The 19,253-nt window shown below is 40.4% G+C and overlaps 1 protein-coding gene across 1 annotated transcript in view; it reads right to left on the reverse strand.

Moving 5' to 3' along the window:
• heatr1 (HEAT repeat containing 1) overlaps nucleotides 1–19,253 on the reverse strand; it is a 35,874-nt gene that overhangs the window by 576 nt on the left and 16,045 nt on the right. The window contains exons 20-44 of the mRNA XM_083557055.1: nucleotides 18,282–18,474; nucleotides 18,018–18,190; nucleotides 17,655–17,816; nucleotides 17,256–17,498; nucleotides 15,571–15,702; nucleotides 15,373–15,476; nucleotides 15,148–15,285; nucleotides 14,398–14,513; nucleotides 14,179–14,300; nucleotides 13,966–14,094; nucleotides 13,275–13,505; nucleotides 11,076–11,205; nucleotides 10,772–10,941; nucleotides 10,206–10,258; nucleotides 9,979–10,102; nucleotides 9,089–9,229; nucleotides 8,668–8,969; nucleotides 7,129–7,279; nucleotides 6,836–6,994; nucleotides 3,108–3,242; nucleotides 2,643–2,747; nucleotides 2,386–2,554; nucleotides 694–857; nucleotides 413–571; nucleotides 211–319 (exon numbers count right to left, since the gene is read on the reverse strand). Coding sequence (XP_083413181.1) covers nucleotides 211–319; nucleotides 413–571; nucleotides 694–857; nucleotides 2,386–2,554; nucleotides 2,643–2,747; nucleotides 3,108–3,242; nucleotides 6,836–6,994; nucleotides 7,129–7,279; nucleotides 8,668–8,969; nucleotides 9,089–9,229; nucleotides 9,979–10,102; nucleotides 10,206–10,258; nucleotides 10,772–10,941; nucleotides 11,076–11,205; nucleotides 13,275–13,505; nucleotides 13,966–14,094; nucleotides 14,179–14,300; nucleotides 14,398–14,513; nucleotides 15,148–15,285; nucleotides 15,373–15,476; nucleotides 15,571–15,702; nucleotides 17,256–17,498; nucleotides 17,655–17,816; nucleotides 18,018–18,190; nucleotides 18,282–18,474 — 3,814 coding nt within the window. The remainder of the gene's footprint in view (nucleotides 1–210; nucleotides 320–412; nucleotides 572–693; nucleotides 858–2,385; nucleotides 2,555–2,642; nucleotides 2,748–3,107; nucleotides 3,243–6,835; nucleotides 6,995–7,128; nucleotides 7,280–8,667; nucleotides 8,970–9,088; nucleotides 9,230–9,978; nucleotides 10,103–10,205; nucleotides 10,259–10,771; nucleotides 10,942–11,075; nucleotides 11,206–13,274; nucleotides 13,506–13,965; nucleotides 14,095–14,178; nucleotides 14,301–14,397; nucleotides 14,514–15,147; nucleotides 15,286–15,372; nucleotides 15,477–15,570; nucleotides 15,703–17,255; nucleotides 17,499–17,654; nucleotides 17,817–18,017; nucleotides 18,191–18,281; nucleotides 18,475–19,253) is intronic.

Here is a 19,253-nt window from a genome sequence, read left to right on the forward strand (position 1 = left end):
TTGGGTACAACTACATTTGAATTAACAGAGACAAACTGGGATATGAGAGCACATTGTGTTTGTGCGCTTGACATGAAGTTTCAGGGGGAAGAAAACAAGCAATGCATGAATACATCACTATTAACATGTATATGAATTGCTCCAGAATGGGAAGAGAAACAGAGTGAGAAATCTCCCTTAGTTTGGCTTAAACACACACTCATGGCTCACCTTCCATTAGCTCAGCCAGGAACGGGATGCTCTCTGGTAGAAGCACCATGTAGTTCTCCTTCAGTTTGCTTGCCAGCTCGACCAACGTCAGCAGAGCAGAGAAGCGCACCTGCGCCGTTGGAAGAAAAGCGAACAAAAGCTGTGAGCATGTTACATTCCACAACACTTTCATTATTTATAAATATCTACTTTTGTCCATCACCTTGGGACTGTTATGCCGTGTTTTCAGCAGGATCTGGTAGTTGAGAACTTTCCACTGAGAGTCATCACCCATGGCAACAGAGAACTGGGCTACACACGGAACCAAGTGCTGAATGACTCGGGTCTGGTAGACCTGCTCTCCTCCCAACATGTTCTCCAACTGCTCGTGGACAACATGAATATGTGAGTGCATAATCACTGTACTTTATTAAAGATGAGTTATTAAAAATAAATCATCCATACAAACACAATACCTAAAAATGAATAAGCTGTAAAACCCACCTGATCTACCAGAGGGACCAGGAGGGTATCTGCTCTTTCTTTGCTGATGAATCGTTGTGTGTCATACAGAAAGATCTTATGGAGGCAGTCCAGTGTATATTGCAGCAAAAGACTGCTCTTCTGCAAAGCATCATCTTCATCCTCAGAGTCAAAGAAGGCCTTGTCTGTGAGGAGATCATACGAGGTTAAATATACACATTTATTAGTATGTACATTATTCTGTGACCTGAGCTCCAGTTATAATCAATAAGCACAAAGCGGAGACGTTCATCTCCAGGTATCGGGTCAGTTTGTGAAGTTTCAGGGGTCTAACAAAGCATCACAATCTCTCAGTTATAATCAGCAAAACTAAACTGAATCAATCTGAAATGTAGTTTTGTTTGGATGAACAATTCTGTTATGATTGGTAAATACTAAACTGAATAAAAATTATTTTAGCATGTTTATACCAGAGTTGTAAAGTATTTGAGTAAATTTTGGCGACTTTCTAGTTTTAGTGAGTATTAAATATTTTTTCTTACTACAGTGGTACCCCGCTTATCGACCGGCTCGGGCATCGACCTTTTCGCTTAGCGAACAGTTTTACGACCGAAATTTGCGCCCGCTGAACGACCAAATGCCCGATTATCCCACGTGGAGCGAGGGAAAGGATCTTTCCAGTCTCGCCTCAGCCTTCGTGGAGAGAGCATCTATTGTAAATTAAACTTCGGTTTGTGAACAATAAAGTGTTATTTAGCGGTCAATATAACAATTTAGTGCGTGTACATTGTACATTGCGTGTACATTCGCTCTTCGACCTTTTCGCATTTCGACCGGTTTTAAGGAACAGATTAAGGTCGATAAGCGGGGTACCACTGTTCTCAACTACTTTTAGGATTCAATAGATGCGCTTTTTACTCCACTATATTGTAAATTCAATTCAATTCATGTTTATTTGTACTGCGCTTTTAACAATGAACATTGTCTCAAAGCAGCTTTACACAGATAATGTGGTGATAAAATGAACATGTTCTTTATAAGTGTAAGTTTGTCCCTGATGAGCAATCCGGTGGCGACTGTGGTGAAGGAAAAACTCATATGTGGCATAAGGAAGAAACCTTGAGAGGAACCAGACTCGAGAGGGAACCTATTCTCATCTGGTTGGCACCGAATGTCCATTTATTACAGATATTGTAACTGACATTGACCATTACTGATTACAGTTTGCTTGGCAGCTTCATCTGCCGTGGCTTATTTTTGATTAAAGATTGCTTTACTACTTTGTCTTTATTTATTCATTTTTTGAACAATATTTGGTTCATTCTGGCGTGTTGAAGAGTTTTGTTGTGTCGCTGGTTAATGCAGTGTTGAAGTGTTCAATTTGTTTTGTATTTTAGGAAATAAAACCTCACAAATTAACTGCTTTTGGTTTTCACTAACGGGTGTCCTGATGTTGAGGACTTGTGCATCTTTGAGCCTAAAAAGTAAAATTTTAGTCAAATACCCAACTACTTTTCAAATAACATGCTCCAAGTCTTTTACTCAAATCGTATTGGAATTGGTGACTTTTACTCAAGTATAATTTTCAGGTACTCTGGTTTATACTAAGCATAAAAAGAAGAGGATGGGATGGAGAAAACAAACAACAAAAAAATATATATCTCTCTATATATTTACAAATGGTGAAGAAAGTGTCGTTAAAAAGAAGATTACCAGTGTGGGCAGTATGGAGTTGGCGAAGAAGGTCTGAAAATAGTTTCACCAGCTGGCCAGCAAACAGTACAAACAGGCCCTTCAGTCTGTCTGCAATACAATCAACTAGCCTGCAGAAGGTCAACATTCGGTCCTTAGGTGCTCCTTCTGTTTTACTCCAGTCAAATAGCTGCCATGAAAAACCAGGTTGCGTATTTAATTAACTGAACTCTTTAATAAGATCAGCAGGTAGTAGTGTGTGTGAGCTTTCTGCTTACCTTGAAAAATAGTGGTCTGAATGTGACCTCAGAAAGCTTCATTACCATCACAAGTAGACAGTCTATGACACAGCCCTCGATTTCAGACGTCTTTTCCAGATCTCCCTGTTCAAACACACCATGTGCTTTAGTCACCATGATCCTATATTTAATTCCATTTCATTCAATTCAATTTTATTTGTAGAGCACAGACATTGTCACAAATCAGCACTGGCACACTCATCATGGATAAACTTTATAAGCTCTTGATTTCTGTAAAGCTGATTTGTGACAAAGGGAAAAAACTCCCTGAGGATGAATCCCATCCTCATCTGAGTGGCACCGAATGTCCATTCATTATCATTCCCCTTATTGATGAGGGAATCAGATCCTGGCTTCACTCACTTTATAATTCCCATTAAATCCTGCAACAGAACGACCAAACTTATCTAAGCATTAATGAGGAATGCTCTGAGGAGGTTTTACCTGATGGTGTTTAGTACGGAAGTCCAATGCTGACAAGAAGAAAGAGGTAAGTTCTGAATGGTGGGAGTTGAGCTCATCCTTTTCCATATGTCCAATGTGCTCTTTCAGGATGTTCATCAGAGGATGAAGATGGTGCTGAACCAGTGAAAAGATTAGATTAGATTAGATTCCACTTTGTCATTGTGCAGACAACAAATACAGCGTCAATGAGATGCAGTTACCATTTAACCAAAAGTGCAAAAAACCCTAACCCTAGCAATGTAAATAAATAAATAAATAAATCTAACACATCTCTTCTCAAGGAACATTACTATAAAAATGAAACGTGGATATATTTAAGTATCAGTGTGCAGTTTGTATAACAGATTTACTGTCCTGTGAAAATAACAACATGCAGCCATTATTGTCTAAATAACTAACAACAAAATTGAGTACACCCTCAGTGATAACAGCTTTACGTGGTGTAACCGTGCAAAGCCACACGTCCTATTCATCATGTTCATGTTTTTGTCTGCTTGACAAAACCAGACAAATGTGTGTATCTTGTATTAGAGCAGTTAAAATTTGGTGCTTTCAGTTCAAATCTCTCATGATGACCACTGGATGTTCAACATGCATCTCGTGGTAGAGATCTCTGAGGATCTGAGAATTTGAATTGTTTTTCTCCACAAAGATTTGAGGCTGTAAGAAGATCAGTATCACCCTGAAACTGAGTTACAGTACAGTGCTCAGAGTCATACAGAGGTTTTCCAAGACGGGTTCCACTCGGACCTCACAAGGGTCCATTAAAGATGTTGAGTCCTAATGCTGTGTGTCAGGTGGTGAAGCTTCAAAACACAGACGCATGGGTGCTGCAGCATTGCTTTAGAGGTCGCAGTAGCGGAAAATCCGCTTGTCAGTGCTCAGACCGTACACCGCACACTGCAACAAGTCGGATTGCATGTCCGTCGAGGAAGCCTCTTCTGAAGCTGCTCACAAGTAAGACCACAAACAATTTGCTGAAGAAAACCTGAAGAGCATGAGTTACTAGAACCATAAACTTGTTTGGCTCAAATGGTGTCCAGCATGTGGGGCAACGCCCTGGTGAGGAGTACATGGAAGATTGTGTGCAGCATGGTGGTGGTAGCATCACGGTCTGTGGCTGCATGAGTGCTGCTGGTACTGGGGAGCTGCGGTCCATTGAGGGAAACATGGATTCCAACATGTACTGTGACTTTCTGTAGCAGAACATGAAGCCCTCTCTTCAGAAACCGGGCCGAACTGCAGTTTTCCAACATAATAACGACACCAAACGCCAAGATGACCACTGCCCTGCTGAAGCTGAAGGATTGGCCAAGTATGTCTCCAGACCTGCACCCTATTGAGCACCTGTGGGGCTCCTCAAGTGGAAAGTGGAAAAGCACCATGTGTCTGACATCCAGCAGCTCAGTGATGTCATTATGGAGGAGTGGAAGAGGATCCCAGCAACAACCTGTGCAGCTCTGGTGAATTCCATGTCCAGGAGGATTAAGGCAGTGCTACATAACAATGGTGTTCAAACACAATATTCACACTTTGGACACACTTTTTCCACATGTTCACTTACTGTGTACTCACTTTTGTTGCCAGATATTTTGATAAAAATGGCTGTATGTTGAGTTATTTTTGGAGGAGAGTAAATCAGTACCGCTATACAACCTGCACTACTCTAAAATATATCCAATGTTTATTTCTATAGTATTGCTCCTTGAGAAGAAATAATAAAGTGCTTGCTGAAATGTGAGGGATGCACATGTGTATGTATGTATATATATTTGGGCTCTCCATCCAATAAAATATGGATTGTCTTAAGTTAATTCGTGATTAATCGCAACTTAATTGCAAATTTTTTCAAATTTGCTTTAAATGTACCTTAAATGAATACTTTTCATGTGTTTAATACTCTAATCAACATGGACTATTATGGATGCTTTATGCAAATGTATGTTAATTATTAGTGAAACCAAACTCAACATAGTGCATGAAGACAAAATATTCAAGTGAATGTTTTAAAAGTAATAATGGTGTATTAAATTACGTAAATCATGAGAACACCAACTTTTGCTATGTTTCCACACGGACGGTTTTAATTGCCGGATTTGTGCTTCATGGCAGATTTGAGACTTAACCCATCGGTAAAACAAATGATTAGTGACTAAAAAGAATTTTCGGTGCAGTTTATATACAGTAAAACCCCGTTGTATAAGCAACCTCTAGTACGAGCAAACGGAGATACAAGCGCTCGTAAAAGTTTACCCTGTTTCATGAACAAATTTCAGAAGGCCCGAGCAAACCCACGCTGTCGGTTCCCAGTTTTTGGCAGAGGGAAGCATCAGTCGCTTAGTTGATGACGTATCACTCGGTCGCTCTCGTTGTTCAGTGCAGCAAAAACATAACTTTTTTTAGTTTTATATTTTTATTTCACTATAAATCTTGAAAAATGTCTTACAAGAAAATCAGTGATGGTGCTGTGAAAACGAAAGTAAATAGAATTACCATGGAAACCGAGGCGGTTATGAGCGTGGTGTGTGTCTCATACTCACAATCAACCACTTTCACATGAGTAAGTGTTAAATGATGTTTACATTACGGTAATTTGCGGTGTATTTGTTTGTTAAAATAGGATACAAATACTTAAGTGCAGAATAAGTGCAGAAATGAGCGATCGAATTAAAATCACTTTTACATTCATTCTTTTGGAGAAAATCAGTTCGAACGTACGAGCAAATGAACCTACGAGCAATTTTCAAGAACGAATTATCCTCGTACAACGGGGTTTTACTGTACATATATTTTATATCTAAGTGAAAAAAGGACGTTGTGAATAAATGTGTGTTAAAGGTTTTAAATTCGCCTCATATTTATTTATTTATATTTGAAAATAAAAATAGCCACAGAAATGTGCGCTGCATTAATCGCGCGTTAATAAAATTAGTACCGTTTAAATGAGTTTGCCTTAACATGCTATTAGTGTGTTTATTTTGACAGCCCAAATGCGCGCGCGCACACACACACACACACACACACACACACACACACACACCCCCCCCCCCCCCCCCCCCCCGATCAGGCACAACATTATGACCACCTGCTAAATAATGTGTTGGTCTCCCTTTTGCTGATGAAACAGTCGTGCCCCATTGACCGATAACAACGTGAACAACTTCAGCAGTTTGAGCTACAGGAGCTCGTCTGTTGGATCTGACCACACAGAACAGCCTTCGCTCCACACGTGCATCAGTGAGCCTCGACCCCCACGACCCTGTCGCCGGTTCACCACTGTTACTTCCTTGGAGCACTTTTGATAGATTCTGACCACTGCAGACCAGAAACATCCCACAAGAGCTACAGTTTTGGAGATGCTCTGACCCAGTTGTCTAGCCATCACAATTTGTCAAACTCGTTCAAATCCTTACACTCGCCCATTTTTTCTGCTCCGTCGACTCTGAGGACAAAATATTCACTCGCTGCCTAATATATACCCCTCCCCCCAAACTCGTGTCATGATGAAGAGATAATTAGTGATGTTCACTTCACTGCTCATAATGTTATAATGTCATAATGTTATGCTTGGTTGGTAATTATACACACACACAAACACACAAACACATCAAGGTCAAATGAAGGTCAATAAAAGGACACAGAGGTGATTTTTGTGATGTAACAGATAATCACATTTTTAAGATTGAATTTTCTTTCTCGACACAAACCTGCTGAGAGTCCACCATGCTGTTATAGCACCGTGCCAGGGTGGGCAGAAGAACCCTTGGGGGCACCTTGGTTGCGAGTGTGGAACTCAGGGAGGAGAGTCTAACAGTCAGTTGAGGGCAGGTGGAGAGACGCTCAGCAACCCCTGTGAGATGTGCTACCTGCTCAACAAAGGCATAACGAATACACACTGCACTGGGTGGAGACTCGACAGAATAATTCATCATCATTTATTTGTAAAAGTTTCGGGGGTCCTGTGTGTTGCTCAGTCCACAGATTGCTGTATGTTCCTTACCTGCGATACAGTGTCCTCCAGGTAAGGGCTGATGAAATGAGGGAGAGTTTCTGCTGTTTTCTGTAGGGCTGTAACTGCACTCAACAGATACACCTCTGTAGATAGAAGATCCTTACGCTCCTTCAAGGCCTGTAGAATCGCTGGCATTAACCTTATCAACACACACAAACACACAGTGTAACTATTACAACAAAAAAACACCTAATAAACAAGATAAGCTCAATAGAGTCAGTAATGACATACATTATACAATCAAACAATTCTCAATCATATCATATATCTCTAGTAAAAACCCCAAAAACAACCAGCCATTAGGGCAGGGGTGTAACGGTGCACGTATTCGTACAGAAATGTTACACGACTTTGGGAAATGCAATTCTTGTACGTGATGTGTACTGCCCATGTCGATTATATGCGAAATCTATGACATCCTGTCATTGCCAATGTTAACAATCTAGTGATATGGATTCCTTTGTGTTTTATGTCCAACTTCAAGAAGTTCATGCCAATTTTACATATCGAGGGTGTGAATGAACGAGGGATGGATTTATTCTATTCTACATTCTATTTATTTGTTACATGTAGCAGGCATTTTATTTAAAATTCTAAAAAAAAAAAAAAGAAGTAAGCTATTGATGTTCACAAATGTTAATAATACTAATACTAATAATAATACTAATAATAATACTAATAATAATAATAAATGTCAACATCGAAACAATAAGCAATTTTACTAAAAGCATTTCTTCACCCTAAACTGTAGCGAAATTGAACAGGGACTGGCTCTGAGTTTCCTTCGCGTGAGAAACACTCGGGTGCTGTTGAGGATGGCCAGCGGGTCGCTGCTGTGGACGGAACCATGTTTACTCCAGTGGACTGGTCTCACTTAAATCATTTCTACTTATTGGAAAACCATCAAAGCTCAAGTCTCATTTGATTTTCAGTGGATAACTTCAGCTGGATGCTAAAAGACATGCAGCTAAAAACTTTAAATTAAAAAACTAAAAACAAAACAAAAAAAATAATAAAAAAACGATTCGCACTGAAGCTGTGAATGAGAGAAGACCAATAATTTCACTGCCCTGCGTTCACCCAGGAGAGGACGGGGTTCTTTATCGAGGTTCCTTTTCCATGTCTTGTCAGGTCGTTTTAATGGTGATGAAAAAGTGCTCTAAATGCAGTAACGTGTTAAAATGAAAATGTTTGCACACTTTGTAACATGTTCAAAAACAAGCAGAATGGAGGAGGTGGTAAAGGTGGTGAAGGCAGTGGGCTTTGGATCTGAAGATCTTGAGTTCAATTCCCTGCCACATCAAGCTACCACTCCTGGGCCCCTAGGCAAGGCCCTTAACCGTATAGCTGCTCAGTGGTATGAATGACATGTAAGTGGGCCTGGATAAGGGCGTCGGCAAAATTTCATCAATTTTAATTGACATGCAGAACAATTTTTTTTTTGATAAACCACAAAAACAAAAAACTTCATTAAAAATGTATTATGCAAGTTATGATAAAAAAATAATTCCATTTGGTGCTTTGTACCTGTGAACTTGGGTGATGGCGAGGGCCTTCAGCGTGCTAGTGACCTCGGCCACACAGAGCAAAGCGCTGCTCAAAACATTCCTTTCTTCCTTTGTGTTTTCCACCAACTCCACCGTCCGACTCAAGACGGGTAAGAACTCCGTCTGGTGTTGGCTCCCGAAGCTGCGGCACAGCAGCTTTAGGCTATACAGGGCTGTCTGCCGGTTAATGGCTTGCTCTTCTTCTTCTTGTCCTTCAGTCTGGCCACAACCCCGTCCCACGATGCTCAAGAGGTCATCAATCAGTTTCAGCAGCACATCCACCTTGAACAGAGGATACAGACAATGCAGCTACAGTGAAGTCCCTAAAACTGTGTGTGTGCATGAAACACTTCATTAGAATTTACAGCCCTAAAATCCAATAAGACCACGTTGGTGCGTACCTGCTTCTCCTCCAACTGAGTCCTTTGCTGTAATCTGTTGTTCAGCAGCTCCATTGCTTTTCTCCTCACTGACGGCAGCTGATTACCCATAAGGCCCCGCACCACCATGATGAAAGTGTCGGTAGGGAGGAGGGCGTTCACCTTCAGAGAAGACAAGGATGTTACCTTTTTTTTTTTTTTTTTTTGCTTTTATTTCTGAAATTCTTCGACCTCTGATTCATGTAGTCACTCGTGCTGTTGAAACCCGTAGATGTTCAACAGAAGAAATTCAGCCTCGTGCATTTTCAATCTTTGTAATCCAAACTGTAGGAGATTCTAAAACCGTGCGCCGTCATATTTAAAAAAACATCACTATCCATTTTGACGATTTTGTTTGTGAACAATGACAAAAGCATTCGTCGTTCTGACACCTATGAGATGTTCATTGACATAAATACTTACTTGTGAGAGATGAAATTAGGATTTTGTAAATAATCCATTGTGTTGTACTGTTTGTACTAATTATTTTGAGAAATGCACCACACACACACACACACACACACACACACACACACACACACACACACACACACACAATATAACCTGCCCAACACATGACTGCAAACCTGCTAATGCTGAACAGAAAAACAGAGAACCCCTGGGGGTGAGGAGGGCTTGGGGTGTAAAACAAATTATTTCTGAGAAATACTTAAATACTTGCCCACACAAACAACTGTGGACTGAATAGTGTGTATGAGCAGTGTCCGGTCTTGTGCGACAAAAACATAGGAAAATACTTGTATGTTAAATATGCAAAATGTGTAAAGTTCATCAAGCCTGCTCTCGGGTCAGAATAGAATCCACAATATGGGTTTACTTTGAAAAGTTTACGTTTGACATGCTGATTGTACCTTATCCAAAACGTCGTAGGACTTGTTAAGCAGTGCTCTCCAAAACTTGGCTGTGGGTTTGTCCGAGTTCTCCTCGACACACTGAGCCACAGTGTGGATGTACTGCAGATTTTTCTCCAACAGGCTAGAAAGCAATCATCAAGATAATGCGCATGATTACATGCTGTGGCCAGACTCTAAAACGATCTGCATTATTACACTGAAGAATTTTTCTCACAAATACTAACCTTTGCTGAAGCTCCTGCAGAGAGCTGTCGGTTAAATCCTCACAATCAGCCACCTAGATTAATAAATTAAACAAAAATAAAACGTTATCTAGAGGTCGAACGATTCATCGGTTTTGCTGAATAATCGGCACTGTTGATTGATTTCGAAAACTATCAGAAAAACTCATACTGATAGTTTTTCCAGGTTGCGTTATACAGTACGACAGCTGCCTCTAGAGGGAAATTACTGACATCATGTGCTGTTTATTTTAAGTGTCAACAAAAATCATAGAATTATCAACAAAAATTAATAGAATTATTTCTTTTAGCACAATAATATGATTGAGTACTTTTAAATATTTTTGTAATAATTTTCATTACTAATTTACATGGAATGTTATGTTTGTTTATCAGTATCCAGTATCTATTTTAGAAATCGGTTGATTAATTGGTTATCGTCAAGTACGATCCAACTTAGCCCCACTATCAACTTAAAATCCACCATCAGTCGATCTCTAACTTCCATCCTATAGGACGTTATGTTTAACTCTGTTTATGGGAGATTTAACAGTGTAGAAACAGCTTACCTTTCCAACAAAGCTGCTGGAGGCTAGGAGCTGGCTCATGAAGGACACAGACAGGAACTTAAAATGCCGGAGCTCTTTTCCACTATGGGCTTCTACGTTAAAAACCAAATCTACAGCACTTTCCCCAGGGTTTTTGCATATTGTTCGTCTTGTCCGTCTCTGCTCTGGGACTGCAACATGCAAAATACAGACTTTCGTTCATTTTCTTAAGCATCGCAGCATAGTAGTCACTTTTTACACGTGTTTGCGTATTTGTTAGTTAAAAGCTTTGGAAGGGGGGGGGGGGGGGGGGGCGCACACTTACCGTCCTGTTTTTCTTTTGGGAGGGTCATAAGGAAGTGTAGAATTTTAATAAGGGATGTAAGCTGCTCGTGAACTGTAAACTCGCAACACAGCAAGCCCCAGAACTCTTGATCGTGCTCCAGCGCGGTTTCCTGAAACACAGTCAGATCTTCAGTAAGATCTTCTACAATAAACCTGCAGTTTTATTCGAATGTTCCTGCTGTGTCCAGTTATAGCTGGGCAAGTCCCGTCCCCCGATCATGTTTTTTAAATATCCTATATCTCTATTCAAGAACTTTCAGGATGGATTTGTACTGTAATTGATATCAACAGTTTGTTATAATGTTCTCAGGTCCACAGGTTGCATTTAATCACCACTCACTGCACACCTTAACAATGATGAGCTGTAATGAATGGACATTCCGTGTCACTCAAATGAGGTAAAATGTGACTCTAGTAAAATTATGTGTCCCTTTAAACTTTCACTTGAGCAAAAGTACAAAATAATTTGCCATCAAATGAACTTAAGTATCCAAAATACTATTATTTATTATGGCTATAAATGTTCTATTTTTTGTCACTTTGCTTTATTAACTCAGTTGATGTGAAAAGACTCTAATCAGGACACTGATCAATTAATAGAATGAGATTAATGAGTCAAACACTGATTGATTTCTATAAAGATTAGAATGAGCCCAAAACCTTTTTTTTCATTATTTAAAAAGAATTTGCGCAAATGAGGTCACGTGTGTTGTGGTGAGGTGGAGTCTGGAGTTTCATCATCATTTATTCCTCTCTAAATGTTCTGCTTGCTGTTGAACTGACGCTGGACTGTATGTTGGTGATCAGTAGATGCACCAAGCGCAGATCAAAACGGCGTGCGCTCGACCCTGATTGGTGACTTGGTTTGAACAGTTACGTTTTTATCCTCGTAAATATAAAGGGAAGATTTCACAAAATGTAGTTGAATAAAAAGATATTTGATTTTAAAATGTAGTTAAAAAGTTGTAGTAAACTAAAGTAGATACGCAAAAAAGCTTTCAAATGACATTTTTGCAAATTACATTCCAATTACAAATCACAAGCAAATTACATTTACTTCGTTACTGATCACCACTGCAAGGAACAAACTTGAGAAAAGCGCTCTACAAATAAAAACAAAACAAATTCCACTCTCGTATCAGATTGTTTTGCCATTGATCTCGATGGAAACAGCCAGAACCCCGGATTTAAAGACTCCGGAGACCTGGACGGAGGTGGGGTTGAGTTTGCGACTTCTTGTTTTTTGGTCACTGCTCATGACCCGAGTTCTTCTTTCCAAGGGGAAGTAGAGAAGGAAATACGTCCAACATAAAGCACACATGCAGGGTTTTCTTCTGTTAAATGGGTAAAGAGAGAACACCACCTCGTGTATGTCTCTGTGGTAAAGAGAGTAGCTTTGGATAGAGCATTTATTTATTCATTTCATTTCCGGATAGATTACGAGGAGGGGATTAGTCACCGTTTTTCAGTTTTGTTCTCGTATTGTTTTATAATATATGTACACTCACACACACACACACACACACACACACACACACACACACTCACACACACACACACACACACACACACTCTCTCTTTTACATGTGTTGCCCTTTCATTGCAAATAAATCCCACCGTTTTCTGCCCATTTGTCCCTGTTGTTTCTGGGTCAGTTCACTGGCAGAGCTTTTTTTTTTTTTTTTTTTTGAGTAAATCCACAAGGTTATTCTCCTCTTTCTATGAGCACCTCTCCCTCAGACGCTGAGGCTAACATGGGGGGTAAAAATAAAAAGAATAACCTTGTGGATCGACTCTGAAAAAAGGGGACCCCAAAAAGAACTGCTAAAATATAAATATATAAAATAAAAAAGACACGAGGTGGCACTTCTTTACTTGTATTGAACAGTGCACTATAAATGGTCACGTGATGAACGTCCCTGTCCACTTACCCCCGAAATTTCACATACTATTGGAAAGTCATTTGCAAAAGCGCACAAACACAGCAACACAAACGGCAACCTGCTTGCCGAAAGTCACAAAAAAACAAAACAAAAAAACTAATTTTTGACAAATAAAAAGAATAAACCAGGGAAACTAAAAATTTTCAAAACAGGATAATGTTAGTAAATGTTAGATGAATATTACTTATTACTGGCATCAGTATTCAATCATTGTAGGAGAGACTGAAGAGTTTTACCTTCTCAGGTCCTGTGCTGCTGGTAGCACCACTGGTGGCATGTTGTTTGAACAGGAGCAGCATTAAGACCCAGAGGAAATGTGCAGGCCCCAGTGTGCCCAGTAGCTGCTTGAGAATGGGCACACGTCTGTGCTCAGGAACGTGTGGGAGAGCATCAACAAAAACGTGGATGATACGTGTCACCACGACTTGCATTTGCCCCTCTGGCTGAGCACTCCCTCCGCCATGAGCCTTCAGGACAAAAGAGAAGCGACGGGTGTAAAACCGCAAGTCAAAGATCATCAGATCACTCCAAAAAGCGAAAGCTACACACACCTTTGAACACTGTGTAAAATGCCAATAGTTGCAACCTACTGATTAGAGGTCAACCGATGGATCTGACAGAAACGGATAGCTAGGTGAGATCGTACTTGCCGATAACCGATTAATCGACTGTTTAAATGTATACTGGATAAAAAAAAAAAAAAAAAAAACACTCCATGGAAAAATAGTACTGAATCACGATAATGTGCTAAATGGAATAAATATTTTTGCTGAAAACAAATCATCGATAGCTTTTATCGATAGCTGCAATCAACTATCGATAAAAAAAACCCAATGAATCGGTCGACCTCTACCACTGACTATAAACCGATATCCACTACACCCAAGGGCAAATATGGACACAAGAACCAAAATGGTTTCCACCTACATTAATCAGAGCTGGGATGACCATCTGCACTGTCCTGTTGATGATCTGGAAGCTGTAGATGTCATCAAGGCGCATAATGTTGGCCCCCATAAAAGTGAAGATTGGCATGATGTTGTGCAGAACTTTCTCCTGAACAGCAAAAAACTAACATGAGTCCCATTAGCAGTCTTTATGATCTCTACAGTCACCCTAATGCGTGAGTTTATTACTCACTGGGAAAATGCCGGCCGCGGTTCCCAGCAGCAGCAGCGCATGGTGGTGCGTTTGAGGCGTGTTCGACGTCCTCACACACTGAACAACAAGCTCTACGTTAAACTTATCTTCATCCAAGATGTCTGTAATTTAATAAACCACAGAGGAACTGGGATGAATTTGATATCAGGTAAGTTGGTTGAACGGATCCTTAAAGCAGACAGGTGAGCACATGCATACCCTTGCTGATTGGTCCACCCTGTGGAGAGAGCTTCTGGCAGACATTGAGGAGAACAGTGAGGAGAAGCTGTTTGGTGTACTCTATATTTTCTTGCTCCGTCGACACCTCCAAACATCTGCAGAGTAACAAATTAAAGATCATGTGCATTATATCCAAACAGTTCTATTGACGATTAAGAAAAAAAGTCACATTTGTGCTACTGGAAACAAGCAGGTTTCTATTCAATGTTCTTACCAAAGTAGGAGAAAAGAGTGTACCCACAGAACACCACCATTGCATCGCAAGCCATTAAAGCAATTATGTATGTATATTAGAGGTCGACTGATGGAGGATTTTACTGGTACTGATGGCCAGGCTGGGTCGTATAGTTTTAAAAAATGGATACTGGATAATAACCCCCCCCAAAAGTGCTGAACCTTATTACAAAATGTTAGTGAAAATGTGTTAAATAAAATAATAAACAAATAAATAGAATTATATAATATATTGATATAATTGTATTTATTAATTCTATATTTAAAATTTTTAAGGGGAATAAATATAATATAGTGCTCTCCGTGCAGCGCGTGTGAAAACAAACAGCTGGTGTCAGTGATTCGCCTCTAGAGGGCGCCCTTGTACTGACAGTGGATCGAAAGCCGTAAAAAACGAACGGCATGGATTTCTGCAGATGCTGATAGTTCCAGAAATCAAACATCGGTGCTGGCAAAATCGATTACTCGCTCGACCTCTAATGTATATGGCTGTACCTGGAGAGAAGGCTAAAAAGAGCTGGCACCAACATCTGAGCCCTCTTTAGCTTCTTCTTGTGCTGTAGAAGCTCCAAAATAAAGGTGACCCTCGGCCAGGACACCTCTTCAGCATCTGGTGGAGCATCCTGTGCTTTCCTTTTGGAAGGAATAAGAACATTAGTATGTTCGACTAACTGTTTGATGTCATCCAGGCCAGTAGAGGAGCTCAAGTTGGTCACTCACTTGGGCTGGACCTTGCTCCGGCGAGTTTGCTGCACACTCACTGATACTTTTGGCTTGTCAATAGGCATCAGTTCGTTCGCCACCAACTCTGCATCCACAGCAATCTGAAACAGGCATACAAGAGCTATAAGAGACGACTAAAAAAAACAACAACAAAAAACAAACACCACAGAACAGTAAAGATGAAAGAAACTGTACCCCTTTGAAGACACTACTGATGGTCTGAGAGCAAGCTGGGTTTTTATTGTCTACCAGCAGATCGAAAAGCACTCCCAGAATCCTCTGCTGAATGTTCTCGTCTCCCAGGGCCATAAAGAACTGCTTAGTGATCTGAGTTCGGAAGAAGCACAACTCATTTAGGATCACTTTTTAGTTAAAAGGATCGGTTTTTAGAAGCATTACACCTCCGACAACTTAATACAGCTGGAAACAAAAAACATCTCACAAAATTTCCAGAAACATCACTGGAATTTAAGTGGAATCAGGTGTTCTGGTCAGATGTGAACAAAATCAAAGGTTTTCACATTTAAGAGAATGAAAACCTGAAACCCTCTTCTTCTACTTTCTATAGTGATTGTGATCGTTTTATGATCTGGGGCTGTTTATTGGCTGGTGCAAGTCTTGTGTTAAAACAGGACCAAAACATGCATCCAAATTCTCATTAAAATGAGCACAAAGCTATTTTTCCCACCACCATTTGAATTTATTAAACAGGTTTTCATGGGAAAACTATGAGCACTAAAACTCAATGATGCTTTGTTTAAAGGTGAAACAAATGACAAACCCACAGAAGGTAAATATTTCACAGAAAAGTCATCGAGTTCTAGGATGAACTCATCAACATCACTGCGAGCAGACTTACATACGCAACATTGCATTCTGGGAATTAAAGGCTGGATATAAGGGTAGGGCATTAGGACTGGGATTTTGTCCCAGACGTATTAGCATATATACACTGCCTGGTCAAAAAAAATCCACACACACACTACCATCCGATTATGGTACATATTCCCTGCGGCACCTTTTTGCTAAGCTTATGTAAACCCATGACCATCACTACATTTATTTCTGTCCAGATCTTGCGGTATTGATGAGAGTGTGCAACTCAAAGAATTAAGGGATATGGTCTGATCTCAGTGGCAGCAAATCGAAGTGTGTAAATGTCACCTCAGGCTCCATGAACCACTCTCACAATTTGAGCATGAGGAATCCTGGAATTATCATCTTGGAATATGCCCTGGTCATTGGGTAAACTGGGCTAGTCAGCTGTAGAGGTCGACCGATATATCGGTTTCGCAGATTAATCGGTTCGCAGCGGAAATCCATACCGAGAGTTTTTTTTTTCCATGTTGCGTTATACAGTATTAGAGCAGCCCCTAGAGGCGAATCAATGACACAACATGCTGTTTATTTGACGCATCTTTTTGAAACATTTCTGGTGTGACCTTTTTTTTTGGAGTGTTAATTTCTCATTCAGTTTGAATACATCCTTTTAAAGTTTAGTCCTATTTTATATTCCTTTCAATCCAGTCTACTATTTATAAATCGGTTGATTAATCGGCTACTGGCCAGTACGATCCAAACTAGCTATAGGTATCGGTAAAATCCTCAGTCAGCTGACCACAATTTTTGAGCACATAACTTTCCTGAACCTAGACCTGACCACCTGAAGCAACCCCAGATCATAACACTGCCCCCACAGACTTGTACATAATTAATGAATTAGACCACATAAGTGGATTTCTTATGAAACTGACTTAACAGCATATATCTTCTGTTAAAGTGTTTAACGTGTTGCAGCTGAAACAAATAAATGACTGCAACAATTATACAATGGATCTCACCTATTTAATGAGTTAAATCCAGGTAGTATGGCTTCTTACCTGCTCCATGGCAATGATCTGAAAACTGTCCATGTGTGAGTAGGGTTTCGAGGAATTGCCCATTGCGGTGATAAAAAGCTCCAGGCTTTTAGCATCTCGAACAAGTAGGGGAGCAGAAGCCTCGTTGTACTTGCCCAGAAGCAACTGCAGGAACAGAGCCTCATCTGGCAGAAAAACTGGAGTGTCTGGCGCACACTGCTCCAGCAAATGTTCGATGGATGGGAGGAGATTGGCCAAAACAAACTGAAGATAGAGCGAGAGACAGGGAGAAACAGACAAACATGGAAATAAAAAGAAGAACTTTAGAACATCTACTGGATTTTTAGTGGCCCCTTTTCTACTTATATCTCAAAGCCCTTAGTCCGGCTTCTTGCACACACACAGAACAATTGCTCATACCTCTCCATTTACGTCTTGCAGTGCTCGCAGCAATACTTTGGCCATGTAGCTGGGGCAGTCAGGAGATCTCACACAGTGTAAAAGCTGCTCTATTGCTGAGAGCAGCTTGTTTTTGTTCTTTCCAGCCATCGAGACGGCTTCGTCGTAAAGCACAGACAGTGCCTGAGGTCGGAAAATGACACAATCAGTAAGCAGAATATAAGAATGTATATGATTACGAGAAAACCAGGTACGTTTAAAGGAAAAGAAATACAGTAAAAAAAGGCTAAAAGAAATGAATACAGCTCTTTATACATCCTTAAGGTATAGGCATTAATATTACACATTGATTTATGTACAGTATCTGTAAGAATCGAGGACAACCTGAGTGAGGTAGGCTGGATCAGCAATGAGCTCTTCAGCCGATGCAAACAACTTCTCTAACACAGGGTGGTATGGAGAGGTGACGACTCCTGCAAGTGGTTGCAACACTGCCACGGCTGCTCTCCTCACCTCCCTCACAGCACAACTCAGACATCCCAAGAGCGATGGCACCACTGCAGGCAGCAAAACAGAAACATCACATTCGGAACAAACAGGTGCTCTCAGTAAGGAAGATGTGTTCTGTCTTGGTTCAGGTTTCTGTACCTGGTGAGGAGGGTGAGACCAGGACTTTGAGCTTTTTTGCAGGGAGAGTGGTCAGCAGAACTTTGCCCACATACAGTGCCTGGGTCTGCAACAACGCTGTCACACGGATCTCTAACTGGTCACTAAGGTTATTGCTGTAGCCCCACAGCAGAGACAGAAACTTAAAGAGATGCTCAGGGTCACTCAGGTGGACCTGAGAATCCAAATAAAGCACAAAATAAATGTATTTAGTAAATCGGTAGCATTAAAAGTATTAAAACAATTACATTGCAAGCACTGACAGAGATATTATGCAGAGAAATAATGAACAGTAAAACTTTCATTAAAGGCAGAAAAAAGTTTTTACCCCAAAACCATTAGAGTGTAGATCATGAAGAAACACGATCAGTGAATGCTTTGATCTATCTGCACTACACACACTTGTGTTTATACACTTCACAGGCTTTTACCTCGTATATAGTTATTCCCAACCACAATCTCGCTCTCTCGCTCTCTCGCTCTCTCGCTCTCTCTCTCTCTCTCTCTCTCTCTCTCTCATACATATATATATATATATACATACACACACACACACAAACACACACACACACACATACATACATACAGTGGGTACGGAAAGTATTCACCCCCCCCCCCTTTGTTATATTGCAGCCATTTGCTAAATCATTTAAGTTAATTTCTTTTCCTCATTAATGTACACATAGCATCCCATATTGACAGAAAAACACAGAATTGTTGACATTTTTGCAGATTTATTAAAATAGAAAAACTGAAATATCACATGGTCAACCATCACTGCAGAAAGTCAACCATCACTGCAGCCCTCCACCAGTCGGGGCTTTATGGCAGAGTTGCCCGACGGAAGCCTCTTTTCAGTGCAAGACACATGAAAACCTGCATGGAGTTTGCTAAAAAAAACACCCGAAGGACTCCAAGATGGTGAGAAATAAGATTCTGTGGTCTGATGAGACC

The sequence above is a fragment of the Silurus aristotelis genome (genome assembly GCF_946808225.1).
Source record: "Silurus aristotelis genome assembly, chromosome: 12".
Classification (NCBI taxonomy): Eukaryota; Metazoa; Chordata; class Actinopteri; order Siluriformes; family Siluridae; genus Silurus; species Silurus aristotelis.